The sequence below is a fragment of the Podarcis erhardii genome (assembly GCF_964252035.2).
Source record: "Podarcis erhardii genome assembly, chromosome: 1".
NCBI lineage: Eukaryota > Metazoa > Chordata > Lepidosauria > Squamata > Lacertidae > Podarcis > Podarcis erhardii.
This window is the reverse complement of record NC_138497.1, coordinates 86,029,092-86,045,140: the sequence shown is the minus strand read 5'-3', so window position 1 is coordinate 86,045,140 and position 16,049 is coordinate 86,029,092. Positions and strand designations below refer to the sequence as shown.

General features: G+C 42.9%; 1 protein-coding gene across 4 annotated transcripts in view; it reads left to right on the top strand.

The window, feature by feature from the left end:
• SLC4A3 (solute carrier family 4 member 3) overlaps positions 1–16,049 on the top strand; it is a 45,481-nt gene that overhangs the window by 10,415 nt on the left and 19,017 nt on the right. For 3 of the 4 annotated variants that reach the window (XM_081839155.1, XM_081839156.1, XM_081839154.1), the window contains 3 exons: positions 5,644–5,966; positions 6,844–7,001; positions 7,858–8,063. In XM_081839155.1, the coding sequence (XP_081695281.1) occupies positions 5,644–5,966; positions 6,844–7,001; positions 7,858–8,063 (687 nt within the window). Of the gene's footprint in view, positions 1–5,643; positions 6,033–6,253; positions 6,286–6,843; positions 7,002–7,857; positions 8,064–16,049 lie in introns of those variants that run through there. The other variant, XM_081839157.1, reaches the window with a different exon arrangement.

Below are 16,049 nucleotides of genomic sequence, written 5' to 3'. Positions count from 1 at the left end.
AAGCCAGCTTTGATTGCCTTGATGGATGACCTTATCAGGAGAGGGACAGAGGGATTGTGAGCTTGTTACTCTTACTTGTTCTCTCAGTGGCCTTTGATACCATTGACCATGGTATCCTCCTGGACTGACTGAGTGGGGTGGACACTGGAGGCACTGTACTACAGTTGTGCTGTTCCTACCTGTGTGGTTGAGTCCAAAGAGTAACACTGGGGGGTGCACTTCAAGCTCCTGACACTTGTGCTGAGGTGTTCCACAGGACACTATTTTGTCTCCATTGTTATTTAACATCTACCTGAAGCCGCTAGGAAGCTTAGGGCAAAAAAATCAAAGGCGACTTGGAGATTTGTACATTTTGTATGAGAACTACCTTTTATTTATATAACAAAGAATTCTAGTTGATTTGACTATGGTTTTACTGTATATATCAGGGTAGGCAAACTAAGGCCCATGGGCCACAAGCGGCCCACGGGGGTCATTTAACCGGCCCACAAGCCGCCCCCAAACCAAGCCGCTCACTTGGTGAGTCCCTGCACGCTGCGCTAAATTGGCGCAGCACAATGCAGGGACTCACTTCCGTGGCACCGGAAATCGCGTCTGCGCAGATGCAGATGCCGCAAATTGCATCTGTAGAGAGGCAGACATCAGAAATCGCAGGTGCACATGCTCACACGCAGGCACAATCCAGCCCATGGAGGGCTCTCCGCTGGAGTGAACCGGCCCAGGCGAGGTAAACCTTGCCGATCCCTGGTATATATAGTGACTGTTGATGTTTTTGGATAATGCCATGGCCTTTGGCTAGTGCAATAAAAGTTTATGAAATTTATATGAAGCTGTTGGGAGCAGTCATTAGGAGTTTTGAAGCATGTTGCCATCAGTATCCTGATGACACAGCTCTTTCTCCATCTTATCTGAAACAGGAGAGGGCGTGCAAGCCCTGGTAGACTGGATGATGGTCAGTGAAATGCGTTTGAATCCTGGGAAGTTAGAGGCTATGTGGGTGGGTGGTTCCTCCCGTGTGTGGAAGATAAGCCAGTGATTTTTACAGTACATATCATTCCTTCCTCATTTCCCACCAATTAAACATTTCTGACCAACATTTATTTTGCTTGCCCCCAAACGCTGGCTGTTGCAGTTCATGGTTTTCTGTTTCCAGAGACATGCTCTGGTTTGTTTACAAGCAAATGACAGCCCTTGCACATGCTAACATGTTTAACTGCATGTGCAGTTTTGGTGCTGATGGGGACTAATTCTAAGTTACGTTGCTAAGCTGCACAGAGCATTCTTCAGCTTCATTGCTAAATTCCAAATTAAAATGATGTCAAACTCCATCAGATCTTTGACCTCAGACATGCAGGGATGCCTGGTAACATCCCCCAAACCAGAGTGCTCTGAGCTGTGAACTCAAAGCACTTCATTTCTATTTTAACACCAGTGTCCCTACCCTCCACAAACGACTATAATATGCTATATTAAGTAGAGAGGAATGTGGTGTAGACAAACCTATTTTAGAATAAACCCTGAGCAAAGCCTTGATTGGCCTCACCCAAAAGGAATATTTATTTTAGAAGAACACAGTGGTCAAATACTTGTTGTTGTTGTTTTTTAAATTGCCCTATGTCATAATAATTGCCACACTGCTAGATCCATTTCCAGGATGAGAGTCGGTGGAAGAAGATTGGAAGAAATTTAAAATTTATTTACAGAAACATTGCAAAATTTTTGAATGTTAATGACGTTGGAATGAAACGAAGTGGTTCTAGCAATTTGGTTAGAAGTTATAATATGTGAGGATAAACAATTAATGGTAAATTAAGAGGGTATGAATTTGCTGAACAAATTTTTAAATGGAATACAAAAAAGGGAGGTGTGAGGAAGTCATGAAAATAAGTAAATGAGTGGTATGATATTTGAAAGAGAGATTTTTATTTTTTCCTTTTAAATTTTGGTTTTTGTTCTTTTTGTTTTTTCTTGTGCTTTTTGTCTACTGTTTTGTAATTTCTTTCTTGTAAAAATTTAATAAATATCATTTAAAAAAAAAAAAAGATCCATTTCCAGGATGACTTACTCTCTTGGCCTAGACAGTAAAACACAAGTCTGAGCCTATGTTTAGTAGGCAGTATCTAGTTGTAGTAACAATGGTGCAGGTTAATGCTAAAGCTAAAAGAATATAGCTTAGGACACGCCTTTTGTATAAGCCATGGTATAATTTGGTATGATTGTCATAATCAAATCCATGTCATTCTAGGCCAATTGTATTGCAGTTCCCATGGAGACAGTGCTTGAGCTAATTTCCTTCAACATCAAAGCTATAATAAACTAGCAAATAAGTAAAACATTGAAAGCAAAAACACAAAACACAATGAAAAAACCACAAGAATATTGATGGAATCTGATCCATCAAGTTATGATCCATCAACTTATTTGGGTGCTTTGCTTGGCAACATGTAGAAACTTGTAAATGTTATGGCACTTCTTTTCCATGTATGATGATGGTAGTTTAAGATGTTTTATACATGCTGGATCCTTCATGTTGTCTTGTCACTTTTTGATGGAGGATATTAGTCAGGAGTATAGATATGACACATAATATAATTTTTATATGATATCTGCATGTAGATTATATTGATGAAAATTACAAGTATGCATTTTCACAGAATAGCCTTTGAGAAGTTGTTGTTGTTGTTTGGCTGTATGAAGTTCAAGCTTCCTACTTGTGGACACACCGTTTAGACCACATAGCCTGAGTAATAACCACTACTGATTCAGATCCAGAGACTATGGCTTACTGACAAAAGGGAGGCAAAGTGAATGCTAAAAAGGACTGGTAAAATTCAGGGTTGTTTCTTACTTACAGGATTAGACTGATGGAAGCAAGATGGCAGCTTTGGATGGTGAACAGAGTTGTATGGTCAAAACAAAACAAATTCCTTCCAGTAGCACCTTAAAGACCAACTAAGTCAGTTCTTGGTATGAGCTTTCGTGTGCATGCACACTTCTTCAGATACACTGAAGAGTTGTATGGTGCACTGTTGTTTTGAGGGAAACATCAATATTGTTTCTTGGATTGTTTCACTGACATCTGATGATTTCTTTGTATTTGGGGCTACTCAGCAGTGCTCATTCATGTGGATGCTTCCACTATCATAGTCATGAACTCTACTGGAATATCTTACAAGGCAGGTCTGACTTTGGACAACTAACTACATCAGGGAGAGTAGTACTCCAGAGAGTAATGCACAGGCAAAGCCACAGCTGAGCCAAGGAACAAGAACAATCAAGATTCTTCTTTCACAAAGCATCTCTTCTTTATAAGCATAGCTTCACTCTGAAGCAGCCCCCTCATTCTCATCAGACCACGTCTAAGGGGAAAACAACATATTACACACAAATGTGGGCAATGACACAATGGAGTCATTTTTTTAAAAAAATGAAAAACAAGTTTTTTAAAAATGAAAAAGAGGCTGTAGATTTGATAGAACTGGTGAGGAGGAGAGGGTTTTTTTTTAACTTTCCCCCTCCTGCTGTTTTTCCCTGATTCATTTATCTTTTTTCCCCATGGGGGGGGGGGAGCAGCTTGATTGGAAAATGGCTAGTGGGAAAGATTAAGCACCTCTTTCTCATCACTCCTCCAGTCAAATTTGTGGCTTCCTGGGACTGGTTTTACATTAATAATAAAATGATTATGACTTTGTGATTTGTATTTGTGTGTAAAGTGTAATTTGCCTGGTAGAAGGTTGAGCATCCTAGACAAAATATTAAAGCTATCTCCTATTGGTTCCTTAAAAGATATTCTGGAACTCTTCTGAGCCTTGCAGCCATTTCTCATGCATTTTACTTTGGTTTGATAGGACTACTGTGGCCGCAAGCCCTACTTTACAGAGAAGAGTTCTCTATTTGAAGGGCTATCCAGTCAAACTCCAGTTTAAGGATAAAGAACTATAGGAATGGAGAGCAGGGGCCTTGAAGTTGCCCATCACCAGTTAACACCTGCTCAGTAGACTGCAAGCATGCAGTCCACCTTGCCCACGTCTTCCCACTATGGTGAAATCCATTGTACTTCTGTTTAAATGACAGTCGTTCTATGCCCACCCACAAATAATTTATCTCTACGTATAAATCTCTGCCCTCTTCTCTTTTGGGTGATATGTTTCCTCTTTTTTGACAATGTGTAAGTGGCTACCCTAGATGAAGCAGTGAAATCCTCACATCCAGGACTAGTTGGACTCCCTGCCTCTTCACTGTGCTAGTAAGCTGTAGTTTCTAGATTCCATTGGGCTGCTGCTGTTACTTACTCAGTGAAGTGAAATTTGTTGTTTTTGCCCCTTTATATAGCATTCATCTGTTGCTTTAGCAAAAGTCTTGCCCTAGGCTGCCACCTACAGCCATGTTGTGGTAAAGCTGATCCTGACTCAGTTTTGTTCTTTTTCTTAAAATAGATCCTGGTAATGCTTAATGGTTGAGATAGAGTTACAGAGTTTTGCAAAGTTAGAATGAGGGGAAATACTGAATCCAAGCAGGATGGAGTGGCTTTCTGATAATTGCAGTTTACTGATTTATGGCTGATTTCATTTTCAAATCACTTTCCATGTTAAAGACTGAGAATGGCTAATCTGTGAGCTCCACTGCTTAGAGAGGATATTATATTTGCTGGGAAGACACACACACACACACACACACAGAGAGAGAGAGAGAGAGAGAGAGAGAGAGAGAGAGAGAGAACTGTGGAAATGCTGTATCATGGAGGCAACAGGAACTGAGTATTGGCCTCAGGACAGATAAAATATGCAATTCTGAGATATTTTTGGTGCCTTAGGGGTTGTTAGACTTCTCTTAGAAAGGGATGCGGGAGCGCTGTGGTCTAAACCACTGAGCCTCTTGGGCTTACCAATTGGAAAGTCAGCGGTTTGAATCTGTGTGACGGTGGTGAGCTCCCATTGCTCTGTCCCAGCTTCTGCCAACCTTGCAGTTTGAAAGCACACCAGTGCTTGCCACATGACCCGGAAAGCTTTCTGTGGACAAATGCCAAGGGGGGCAGCTGTCTCCCCTAGATCAAGTAAAACAATCAAAATATTTAACTAACTGACCAATCACATTGGTTCTGCCCCCACTAACAAAATCCTGCACCCCTATCAAAGTCCTGTCCTCCCTAACAAAAATCCTCTCTACGCCCATCATTGCCAGTTCTCTTCAGCCTGAAAAGTGAGATTAGTGCCGCACCATCCGGGGTCCTTTACCTCTTAGAAAGTTTAAAGCCATATGAAGCAGATGCTGTAGTTTCTTTCTTACAGTGACTGAGAAAGAAATGGCTGTGTTGCTGGAGGGGGGCATTGCTCAGTGGTAAAGCACGTGCTTTGCATACACTAGAGCCCACATTCAATCCTCAGCATCTCCAGCTAGATCTGCAGAGCCACTGCCAGTCAATATAGACAGTACTGAGCTAGATGGACCAGTGGTCTGACTCAGCTTCCTGAGTTCTTTGGGTGTGTTGCAGTGGGAATCCTAGCAGGGACAAGAAAAGCTTGCTAAAATAGAGTGTAGGTGTTTTCTGCCTTTTCTTCCCCAATCCCTGTTTGCCATTCCCTGCAGGATGCTTTCCTGCCCTCTCTCCATGATGCAATCCCTCCCTCTGTTTCTTTTCCACAGTCCATCGCCAGACATCCCACCACATCCATCACCCCCTCTCCACCCACCTGCCTCTCCCCTACAAGAAGAGACTTCCCCACTCTGACAGAAAGAAGAAGAAAAAGAAAAAACCAAGAAAGACCTCTGTACCTCCCTCTGATGTCACCCCCACCATCCAGGAGGTGGAGGAAGAGGAAGAAGAGGAGGAGGAAGAAGAGGAAGCAGAATCTGAAGGGGAGGAGGTTCTAGAGAAGGATGCCTCGGCAGAGTCTGACCTTGAAGCCTCTCCCAAAGGAGAGTCTCATGGCAAACCAAAAGCAGGGCTGGCAGAAGGAAGCATTGAGGTGAGAGATTTCCTGCTCACACAGCAACAAGGGCCATGGGCTTGGAGAGGCATATACAAGAATTAGGTACGGTGGAAACAAGGTTGAAAGATTTCCAGTACCCCCTGTGTTACAATGAGGCAGTGCAGATATTTTGTAGTGCTGGCTGACCTGACCATTAGTCAGAGTGTGGGTGTTACCTCAGGCAGATTTTTAGCATCATGAAAAGATAGCAAAGTGTTAGTTATTTTATGTATTATTGTGTATTTATTTCTAGAGTGAGGTGCTTTTGACCTTTTCTGTTTCAGACGCCAAAAGAACTTGGCCAGCCTCAACTTGGGTATGTGTGTGTGCCATTTGTTGTTCTGCCATAGGCAGCAAAATTTTTTGGGCCAGACCTGATTGTATGTGATTGTGTGCATGTGCATTATCTGTTAAGGACTGGTGGGATAATCACATACAGTGGTACCTTGGTTTAAGAACAGCTTAGTTTATGAACAACTTGGATCAAGAACGCTGCAAACCTGGAAGTAGGTGTTTTGGTTTGTGAACTTTGCCATGGAATAAGAACATGTTTCGCTTCCCGCTGAGTGTGTTCCATTTGTAAATTGAGTCCCCTGCTGCTATGGGAAAGCACGCCTTGGTTTAAGATCGCTTTGGTTTAAGAACAGACTTCCGGAACGGATTAAGTTCATATACCAAGGTACCACTGTAGTATGAAACAGCTGGATAGTATGAAGCATATGGGGGGGGGGAATGGGTGGATGGCAGTTTTCCAAATGATAAAGACTCACAGCCTTCCTTCTTTTTGTCAGTGTTAGCCAGAGCAATAGGAGTGGCATTTCCCAGGCTTCCTGACTGCTGTGCCAGATATGCTCTTTGCTTTGCTTCATTACAGTTTATCATTGGGAGTGATGAGGAGGAAGAGGAGGAGGAGAAAGCCTGTGGCAGCCCATGCCCTTTGCCATTTCATGTGGCAGAGGAATGCAGTCACCTCTCTCCATTCCCTTATCTCTCCGATCTGCTGCCAGAGAAGGAGCCTATTTCTTCCAAAAGGTAAGGGGGCTCAGCTCTTTACATGGTTTGGGCTGCAGATGGGCTGCAGATGTAGTGAAAGAAAGGTGCTTGTATGTACCCAATTCATGACCAAAATGTTATTATTCTGAAGACCCAAACACAGGTGGGACTGGGATTAATTTGAGTCACATGTAATCCAAGTTTAGTTCTAGAACCTATTTCCAATTTCCAAGTTCAGTCCTGGAATTTGTAAATAGCTAGGGAGTGTGGATCTTTCTTTTCATAACTGAGAAACATGTATGATGTCATCAGTGTGCTATATGCTTCTGGGCTTGAATTAGGGAGGTATAAGCTCAAATCTCTGCTTTGCCTTGAAGCCCTCTGGGTGACCTTGGCCCAGTCACTATCTCAGATTGTCCTATCACTGAGGGTATGTTGTGAGGATATTATGGAATAACCCCCATGTACAGTGCCCTGAGCTCTTTGAAGAACATGATACAAATGTGATTGTTAACAATAATCACAACAGGCCCTCATGCACCTGAGATTAGAGGTCAGTTTTCCCAGACAGAAGACCTGCTTTCCAAGCAAGCTTTGAGCAGCTTTGGTTTTCAGAAGTGCAATTCTAAAAAAGGAACATCAGAGCTACCAGCTCTGATGTAACAAGATACTCCATCAATTGGATGGAGAGGGTTCGTTTGCAGGGTTCATCCTTCCCACTAGGAAATAGCTTGTTTCTGCTGAGGCAACATTCTCCCTTGCTTCCAAGATTGTTTAGGAGAGATCAAAAGTACATAGCCAGTCTCGTTCCCTGGCTTGTCTCCTTTTATAGGAACAACTTTTCCTATTGCACTGCCTGTGCCAACATCACACCCTCTGTTGCTGGTCTCCACAGTTTCCCTGGATATAAAGATAACAGAGTTTGGGACAAGCGAAAACTTTGGAGTCAGGTGCCAAGTGGGCAACGGGCAAGCTACGACCTGAAGGAGAGGGTGTGTATCGGCAGCATGACCGCCATGGAGAGTGCCACCTACCAGCGAATTCCCACAGATGAAGCTGAGGCTCAGATGCTGGCTTCTGCTGACCTTGATGATATGAAAAGTGAGATTCCAATTGGGTCCCTGGTGATGGGGGTGGGGGTGATAGTGATGGTGTCTATCTGCCAAGATTCTGTCCTAGTGCAGCACTGAATGAATATGGGAGGCTTATAAATGCATAAATATTGCTATGCTGCATAGAACAATAGCCCTTTGTACTAAAAGTGGGCAAGTAGATTGCGCAGTAGCTTTCACAAGAAAGACACAATGAAGGTATATGAACCTTTTGTTTATCCCTCATATATTAAGTACTTAGATGGATACCGCCTCTAAAAGAGGTTGTGTTTTTGGCTATCACTGCATGCTCATTTATATTAATAGCTATTATAATATCTTCTAGCAACGGCTTCCATAGGTTAATTATGCATTGTGTGAAAAACTGGTTCATTGTTTGTCTTTAAGCCTACTGTTTCTCTGTATTGATCAGTAACCACAAGCTTTTGTATTTGCGAAGATTTATGATCCAATCCTCCACATATTTACTCAGAAATAAGCCTCTGAGTTCAATGGGAGTTAAGCAACACTTAAGTAAATATGCATAGGATTGTAAGCAGAGAATAATTGTTCCTGTTTTCTCTGTCCACCCCAGTCATGATTCTGCCAACCACTGCTTATACCTCCTCTGACCACCTTTTTTATGAAGAGCTAAAAACCTAACTGGTTCCCTAGACCCCAATGATCCCTCTACTCTCTGAGATCAGCATAAATAAGTCCTACTTGCACCTACTCTAGTGTCAAATTGTTTACCCAAGCCACACAAAAATAATTCCTCTTGAGCTGTCGTCAGAACTGCCTCCATCTTCCAGGCAGAAATAGGCACACTTTAAGCCAGGCATAGGTAACCTTGGCCCTCCAGATGTTTTGGGACTACAATTCCCATCATCCCTCACCACTGGTCCTGTTAGCTAGGGATCATGGGAGTTGTAGTCCCAAAACATCTGGAGGGCCAAGGTTGCCTATGCCTGCTTTAAGCCCAGGTCCTAAGAACAAAATAGCAGCCCTGTTGGATCAGATCAAAGGCCTATGTTGTCTAGCATCCTGTTTTTCACAGGGATGAATGAGATCACTATGGAAAACCCACAAAAGCCCTTTCCCACTGTTCTCCAGTAACTGATATTCAGAGGCATGCTGCCTTTGCTTCAGAAGGTAGTATGTGTAGTCATCATGACTAGCAGCCTCTGATAGCCTTGCCCTCCATGAATTTGTCTAAATAATTTTTAAAGCTTGTCCAAATTGGTGGCCATTCCCACATCTTGTGGTAGCAAATTCCATATCTAATGTGTGAATAAGTAATTCATTTTGTCTGTCTGGAATCCCCCACTATTCAGTTTCCTTGGACGATCTCTAGGCAATAGCAGTCAGTGTGGTTGGGCAGTGATGCTCACCTGACCTCCAAACAGCTGAGTTGCTGCTGCTAAATGGGAAAGGAGGGGAGTGGGGGAGCAGTAGGAAATTCAGCACAGTGCAAACATACTGGCAAGAGTGGCAGGTTAGCTCCATCAGTAGATTTGTGCTTTGCTGGACTTCCCACTGCTTCTCCCCCTCTCCTTCCTGGTAAGCAGTAGGGACTCAGCTATTGGGAAGTCAGGCGAGTGCTGCCACCCTGCCATGCCTTCCACTACTGCCCTCAAGTTCAAGTATTATAGGAAAGGAAGAAAAAGTCTCTCTATCCAGGCCCTCCTGAATATGTCAAAAATATCCTAAATGTTGCTGTAAGTCATTAGATAGTCTCAGTGCATAAAAACTGCCTTAAAGGTTTATTTAAAATGTGCAATGACTTTACTGAAAGGAATATAAGGTGTGCAAGTCTGGAACAGAGGTAAGAAAAAGAACTGCGCTGAAATAAAATAATGGGAACTTAGCTTATATTTTGAAATTAACTCGTAGGATACCCTTACTTGTGAGGCTTAAATAAATTTGTGCTGAAAATGTATGATATGAATGTAAAACCTAGTTTTTCTTCGGTGATGTATCTCATGTTAACAACATTCATATGTAACACAAATGCCACAAGGAACGAGTAAATGGCAGGGAAGCAGGAGAGCAAGATTTGGTAAAGACTCTTGTCAAATTATTCAGGCATGGAGGGGTCAAACTAGAACTTGCAAGGGAAACAAAGAATTCTCAAAATAACACTAATGTGGGGAGTGGGGGGCATTTGTGGGGGGAGGATCAGCAGGCAGGATGGGAGTGTGTAGCCTTCCACCTGCTGAATCTCCCCTGGAAGTGTCCTTCCCTTGGACTGATTAATTCCCTTCCCTGGAGCTAGAAACTGGAAACTAGTCTAATTGGGGGGCATTTTCAGAGGATAATCAGCAGGCAAGGGATGGTTTGAGCACAGCTTTCTTCCACCCACAGATCCTTCTCTGTGAGTGCCAAACACTGCCATTACCTCTCCAAAGGTGAAGTTGGGTGCTTGCTTTTGACAAGTGTGGCCCAAAGCCAGGAAGGAAGCAGACTGAAATAGGTTGTGTGGGGAGATTGATGGATATGAATCATCTGAATTAAGCCAACTAGGCATCTATCTGTGACTGCTCGTAAATGATGCAAATAGCATTTTTAGAAAAGGACTTTTTCTCAGGACCACAGTAGGGAAGAAAATGGTTAAATTTCCTCTCAGGGCTGGATGGGATAATCATTACATGTTAAATGCAAAGACACATTTAGCATTATGTGTAGTTTGGCCCTTACACAGATAGTGCAGTGTGTCAGGCTCCCAACTTTATCCCCCCAAAATCAAGTGTTTAGAACCCCTTCCACATTTCCTCTCCACTCTGGGAATATTTTCCCCTCCCTTCCCCCTCCTCTCCTGTCCCCATATTAAACATGGTTTTGCATTATTGTGTGCTGACACAAATCATAGTTAAATCAAACAAGGTTCCCTTATAACTCTAGTTTACAAATCCACTTCCTTTTCAGGGTTTGATTCCTGCATAATATCCTGTTCATACCAGGGTGAGGTGGGTCAATGGTCAATGGCAATAGTTCTGTAATATCTGCTGTATCCTCTTGCCAGCCCAAAACTACCAGGGCAAATAATTTCTGAGTTGTTTCTTTCAGCAGTACTTTAAGGAAACACCACTGTAATCACTAGGGCCAGAAAAATGCATGTTCAGTGTCTACATGGAACTTTGCCATTCATTCTTCAGCTTAGTTCACATCTACACTCCCAACACTGTATTCAGAATCCACTGGTGAGGATTCTCTAGGCCTTAGTGCTTAGAGAAAAAAACTTGAAATACTTAACTTCCTTTCTAGCTCTGGCCAGTGACCCACAGTCTAGATGTGGTCTTCTGTTGCCAAGGGCTCAGTTTTGATTTATGAGTTTATGTCTTAAGATGCTGTCCATCCATAATTGACTGGATGGAATTCTGAGATGGTCAGGCAGGCCCTGTATCTTCCCAGGAGTTTTATTTTCCCTACTGACTTTCTTGGCTCAGAGTTATCAGCAACCTTTTGTCTTCTGAGAGATCTATGTATTTTATCTCCTGAAGGGAGTGGCCACAATAGATCCTGTTTCCTGCTCAGAGGGTCTAGTGTTGTTGCAATTGCTGATAAGTTTCAAAGGCATTAGGATTCAGTTTATGTACATGTGCATGTGCATGTATGGGCTGTGCTCTATGCCATGTCCCTCCCCATATGCTGGTTCTTTCTATGTAAGAGCACAGAAGAGACGTCATGGAAATGCCAGTTCTGAGCCCCAGGACACAGAAAAGCCAATAGGCTGCTTTCCAGGCTTCAGTGGGAGGAGACACCCAAAGAGTGTGGGGGGACACAACAGGCAGTGCCACAAGCCAAGAAACCTCTTCCAGCAGCACATGTATTGGATCTCCTACAGCAAACTTCCTACTGAGCTGTGGCAGCGAGCAAGGATACATATATGCTCCCTTGGACTCCAAGCAAGCAGGGGAAGTCTTTACACTTTTCACTTGCCTAGATGACATATGCTGGCATTTCCTCTCAAATCCTGTCAGAAGAAATCCTGAATACTGAACCTAGCAGCTTCCTGGATTGTGTGCTGCCTGAAGAGCTTCAGTCAGAAAAAGGGTCCACCTGCTAAATCCTGCTCCTTGCCAATGTTGTGATTGTCACATGCCCCTCGACTCCCACCTTCTTAAGGACATAGCAATGGCTGTTCCAGACAGAGAGGATGCAGTGAAGGAGACAGGAGTAGGAGACAGCTCAGAAGTAGGGATAGCCATCTGTGTCGGTAACTCTTTTGGCTATGAGGACTTTGAGGAGTTTGCGCTCAACTTTGAAGACTATGACCTATGGGAGGCCATCCAGAACCACTTGGGCTATCCTAACTTGGACCCCACCCGTAAGTACCTGCTGAGACTTATGCGCGCACATATGCACATTTCCTCACACAACCTGATCTCAACTATGCTTAGAGTCTAGTCTTGATTGGGTGACCAGGTTCAAAAGAGGTCAAGACCTTTAATAGTTGTGCAGACAATCTCATCCCTGTGTGACAATTAGCAAAAAATAAAATAAAATAAATCCTTCTCCAGAATTATTAAAGGTACAGGACTGTTGTCCTTCTTTGCATCTGGTCATCCTGTCTACCCCTGGGTAGATACAGAGCACAGGGAAGTTATACCTTGCCCTATCCCATAAACATACTTTCAGGCATTTGTGTTATTTTGGCATGGAGTCTATCTGTACAAATCTACAAAGGATGGGAGGCTGAAGACACTCAATGGCAGTGTATACTTCCTCATTCATACACAAATAGTTGCGCTCATGATTTTGCAGTTTGGTTCTAGGTTGTAATTTGTATTTTCTAGAAATACGGCTTTTGGTTACAGTTACACGAGCGTCGTGTTGTTCTTTTTTTTGAAACTATTTTCGTTGATTTTTATCCATATAACCCAAGTAAAAAAATAAACTGTCACGAGACAAGCACATAAAAACTAAACCAAACCAAATCAGGGTTGGCATGGGATGTTACATTCACAAGAAGAAATCATAAAGCTGTTTATCCTGATACATGGGCATAATGTTATAACATATGTTATAAAGTGCAACGTATGCTGGTTCTACTGAAGACACACTCACAGTGAAACACACATCTTGTAATCCTACTCATATGCACTAAAACCATATTGTGGCACAGAAAACCCTGGGTCTTAATTTATCACCCAGGAGTTCCTATTATCAGTGCTGGACAGAACCACATAGTGTACTTGCTAGAATTGAGTCAACCCAGGCTGGGAAGCAGAGTGGGGGCTTGCAGTGTTTATTTATCCAAAGACTTTCCTTTGGGGCCCACAGCCTCCCAGGTCAATTTCCATCATGAATACATAGTGAGAGAAATAAGTGAGCAGCTCTGATCTTGGGACGTATAGAAGGAATGTTTTCCATGCTGCTCATTGGAGTTCTGGCTGATTTAGAGCATGTCTAAATCCTACAATTTAAAGCTGCTATCGGCCCTTTTGAGGGGGTGGAATATAGGCACCATACAGATACATGTACTTTCCCTGTGTGGTGCTAAGGGCAGAAGGGTTTTACATCAATAAAACAGCACTGGGGGAAGAGAGTTAAATCTCCTTTCCCCAAAAACTGCTGCAATCAGAATTACAGCTACCAGATGCCATTTAATATTTTTTTTAAGAAGGCAGGAGATCTTATTATGGACCTCCCACATCAGATCTGTTTGTTCTTGAAGCACCAAACTCGACTTCTGTCTGCACTGCTCAATCCCTCTCCAAGGGGATGTCAGGCATGGGAGGGGGACACAGATGTATGTGACTGACATGTGAGTAGGCTAATATTATTCTCTATGTTTATAATAGTCAAACAATTCCACCTGACATGCTTTATACATTTTACACAAGTACACGAGTTATACACCTGTATCACACATATATTTGCCCTCAGATTTCTGTCTCCAGATGAACTGTACAACTTGCCTATAGAAATTATGAGCACTACATATAATATGACCCCAGAATAGCAGCTCCAAGCAGCAAGAGTGCATTAGTATTGATGAGCACTTATTGGTTTTTGTCACTCTTATGTAGCTGTAAATGGGATGGTGTGGTATCCAGCTGTCAACAGGCCTCAAATCAGGCGCACAGCCAGTGGGAGGAAAATCCCTCCGGCAATGTATAGATTTTGTTTATATTTAATTTACAGTGCAGTTTGTATATGTCTACTCAGAAGCAAGCTTCATTGAGTTCAATGGAACTTACACTGAGGTAAGCATGCATAGAATTGCAGTGTTAGTGACCCAGATTCCCAAGGTGTCAGGCTGTAAAATGGTCCTTCCCATGAGAATGTGGAACAGGGGAGTGAATCCTAGCATTGCAGAGGAGACTGAGAGGAGATATGATGACCATCTTCAAAAATCTAAAGGACTGTCACGTGGAACAAGCTTGCTTTCTCCTGCTCCAGAGGCTGGGACCTGAACCAATCAATTCAAATTACAAGAAAGGAGACACAACATCAGGAAGAGCTTTCTGATAGTAAGCTGTCTGACAGTGGAACAGACTCTCATGAGAGGTGGAGGACTCTTCTTCATTGGAAGTTTTTATACAGAGGTTGGATGACCATCTGTCATGGATGCTTTAGCTGAGATTCCTGTATTGCAAGCTGTTGGGACTACATGACCCTTGGGGTCCCTTCCAACTCTATGATTCTATGATTCTACTGCATTTCATACTCCCAAGATTTATTAAAAGTAGATGCAGAATAGAAAGAGGGCATGGATAGCTGAACTATCTTGAGAACACTTGGGCAATACTGTCCAGAAGTGCTGTATTGCTCATAATTTATGCTACCTTTCAGTAATTCCACTGCTGTTGGGGAAAAATGAGAACCCCTGAACAGTTGCCCTTGGCAAGAACCATTAACTTAATCAACCCCTCTCAGCTGTTTTCTGAGATAGACCACACCACAGCTCCCATTTTAGGTCAGAGAAGCCCTCAACTATAGCATTTGAACTGATGGCATGAGAATGTCTGCTCTAGCGTTAGCTCCCAAGGCCTTACTAGACATTGGCAGACATTATCTTAAACACTGCCTGCTTTTTGATGTGGGAGAACAGAAAGGCAGAAAAAAGTTGCTTTTAAACTTGTTCATGAATGATCTGGAATGAAGAGTGTGGTGACATCAAATTGTCCAGGGTGGTAAAAGCAAAAAGCAGTTGTGAGGAGCTCCAAAAGCTCCACACTGGACATGAGTAAAATAGCAAATGAGGCTTAATTTCAGCAAGCATCAAGTGATGCACATTAGGCTATTTCCTCCACCCTAACTTCTAGGGGCTGAACTGACAGTGACTAACCAGAAAAGAGATCCTGAGGTCACGGTGCAGAGCTCAATTAAAATGGCAACCCAATGTGCAGCAGCTGGTAAAAGGGAATTCCATGTTTGAGATCATTAGGAAAGAGATTGAAAACGAAACTACCAGTTTGATAATGCTGTTACAATACTCTGTGGTGCAACTGCACCTGGAGCACTGTATACTCTAGTCACCTCACCTCAAAAAAGGTTGTTATAGAGCTGCAAAAAGAGCAGAAAAAGATAACCAAATGATCAAGGAGGGGGGAGTGGTGATGAATAACTCCCTTTGGAGGAGAGGTTACATTTGAGGCTTTTTAGCTGGGGAAAAGGTAAGTAATGGGGAATATGATAGAGGTATAGTCATGGTGAGGAGAAGGTGGATGCAGAAAAATTTTCCTCTCCATCTCAAAGTACTTTAAATGAGGCTAAATATGGGGAGGTTCTTCACATAGCTATCCTGTGGAATTTGCTGCCATCCAATATAAAGTCAGCCACCAACTTGGACAGGGGTTTAGGCAAATTAATGATGAGGTTATCAGTGGCTACTAGTTATGATCACTGTGTGCTGTCTTCAGTATCGGCATGCCTTTTAGTACCATTTGCTGGAGGACATGTATGGTGAGAGAGCCCATGTTGTACTTGTGGGTTTCCCATAGGCATCTGGCAGGCCCCTGAGAGCAGGATGCTGGATTAGGTGGGCCTT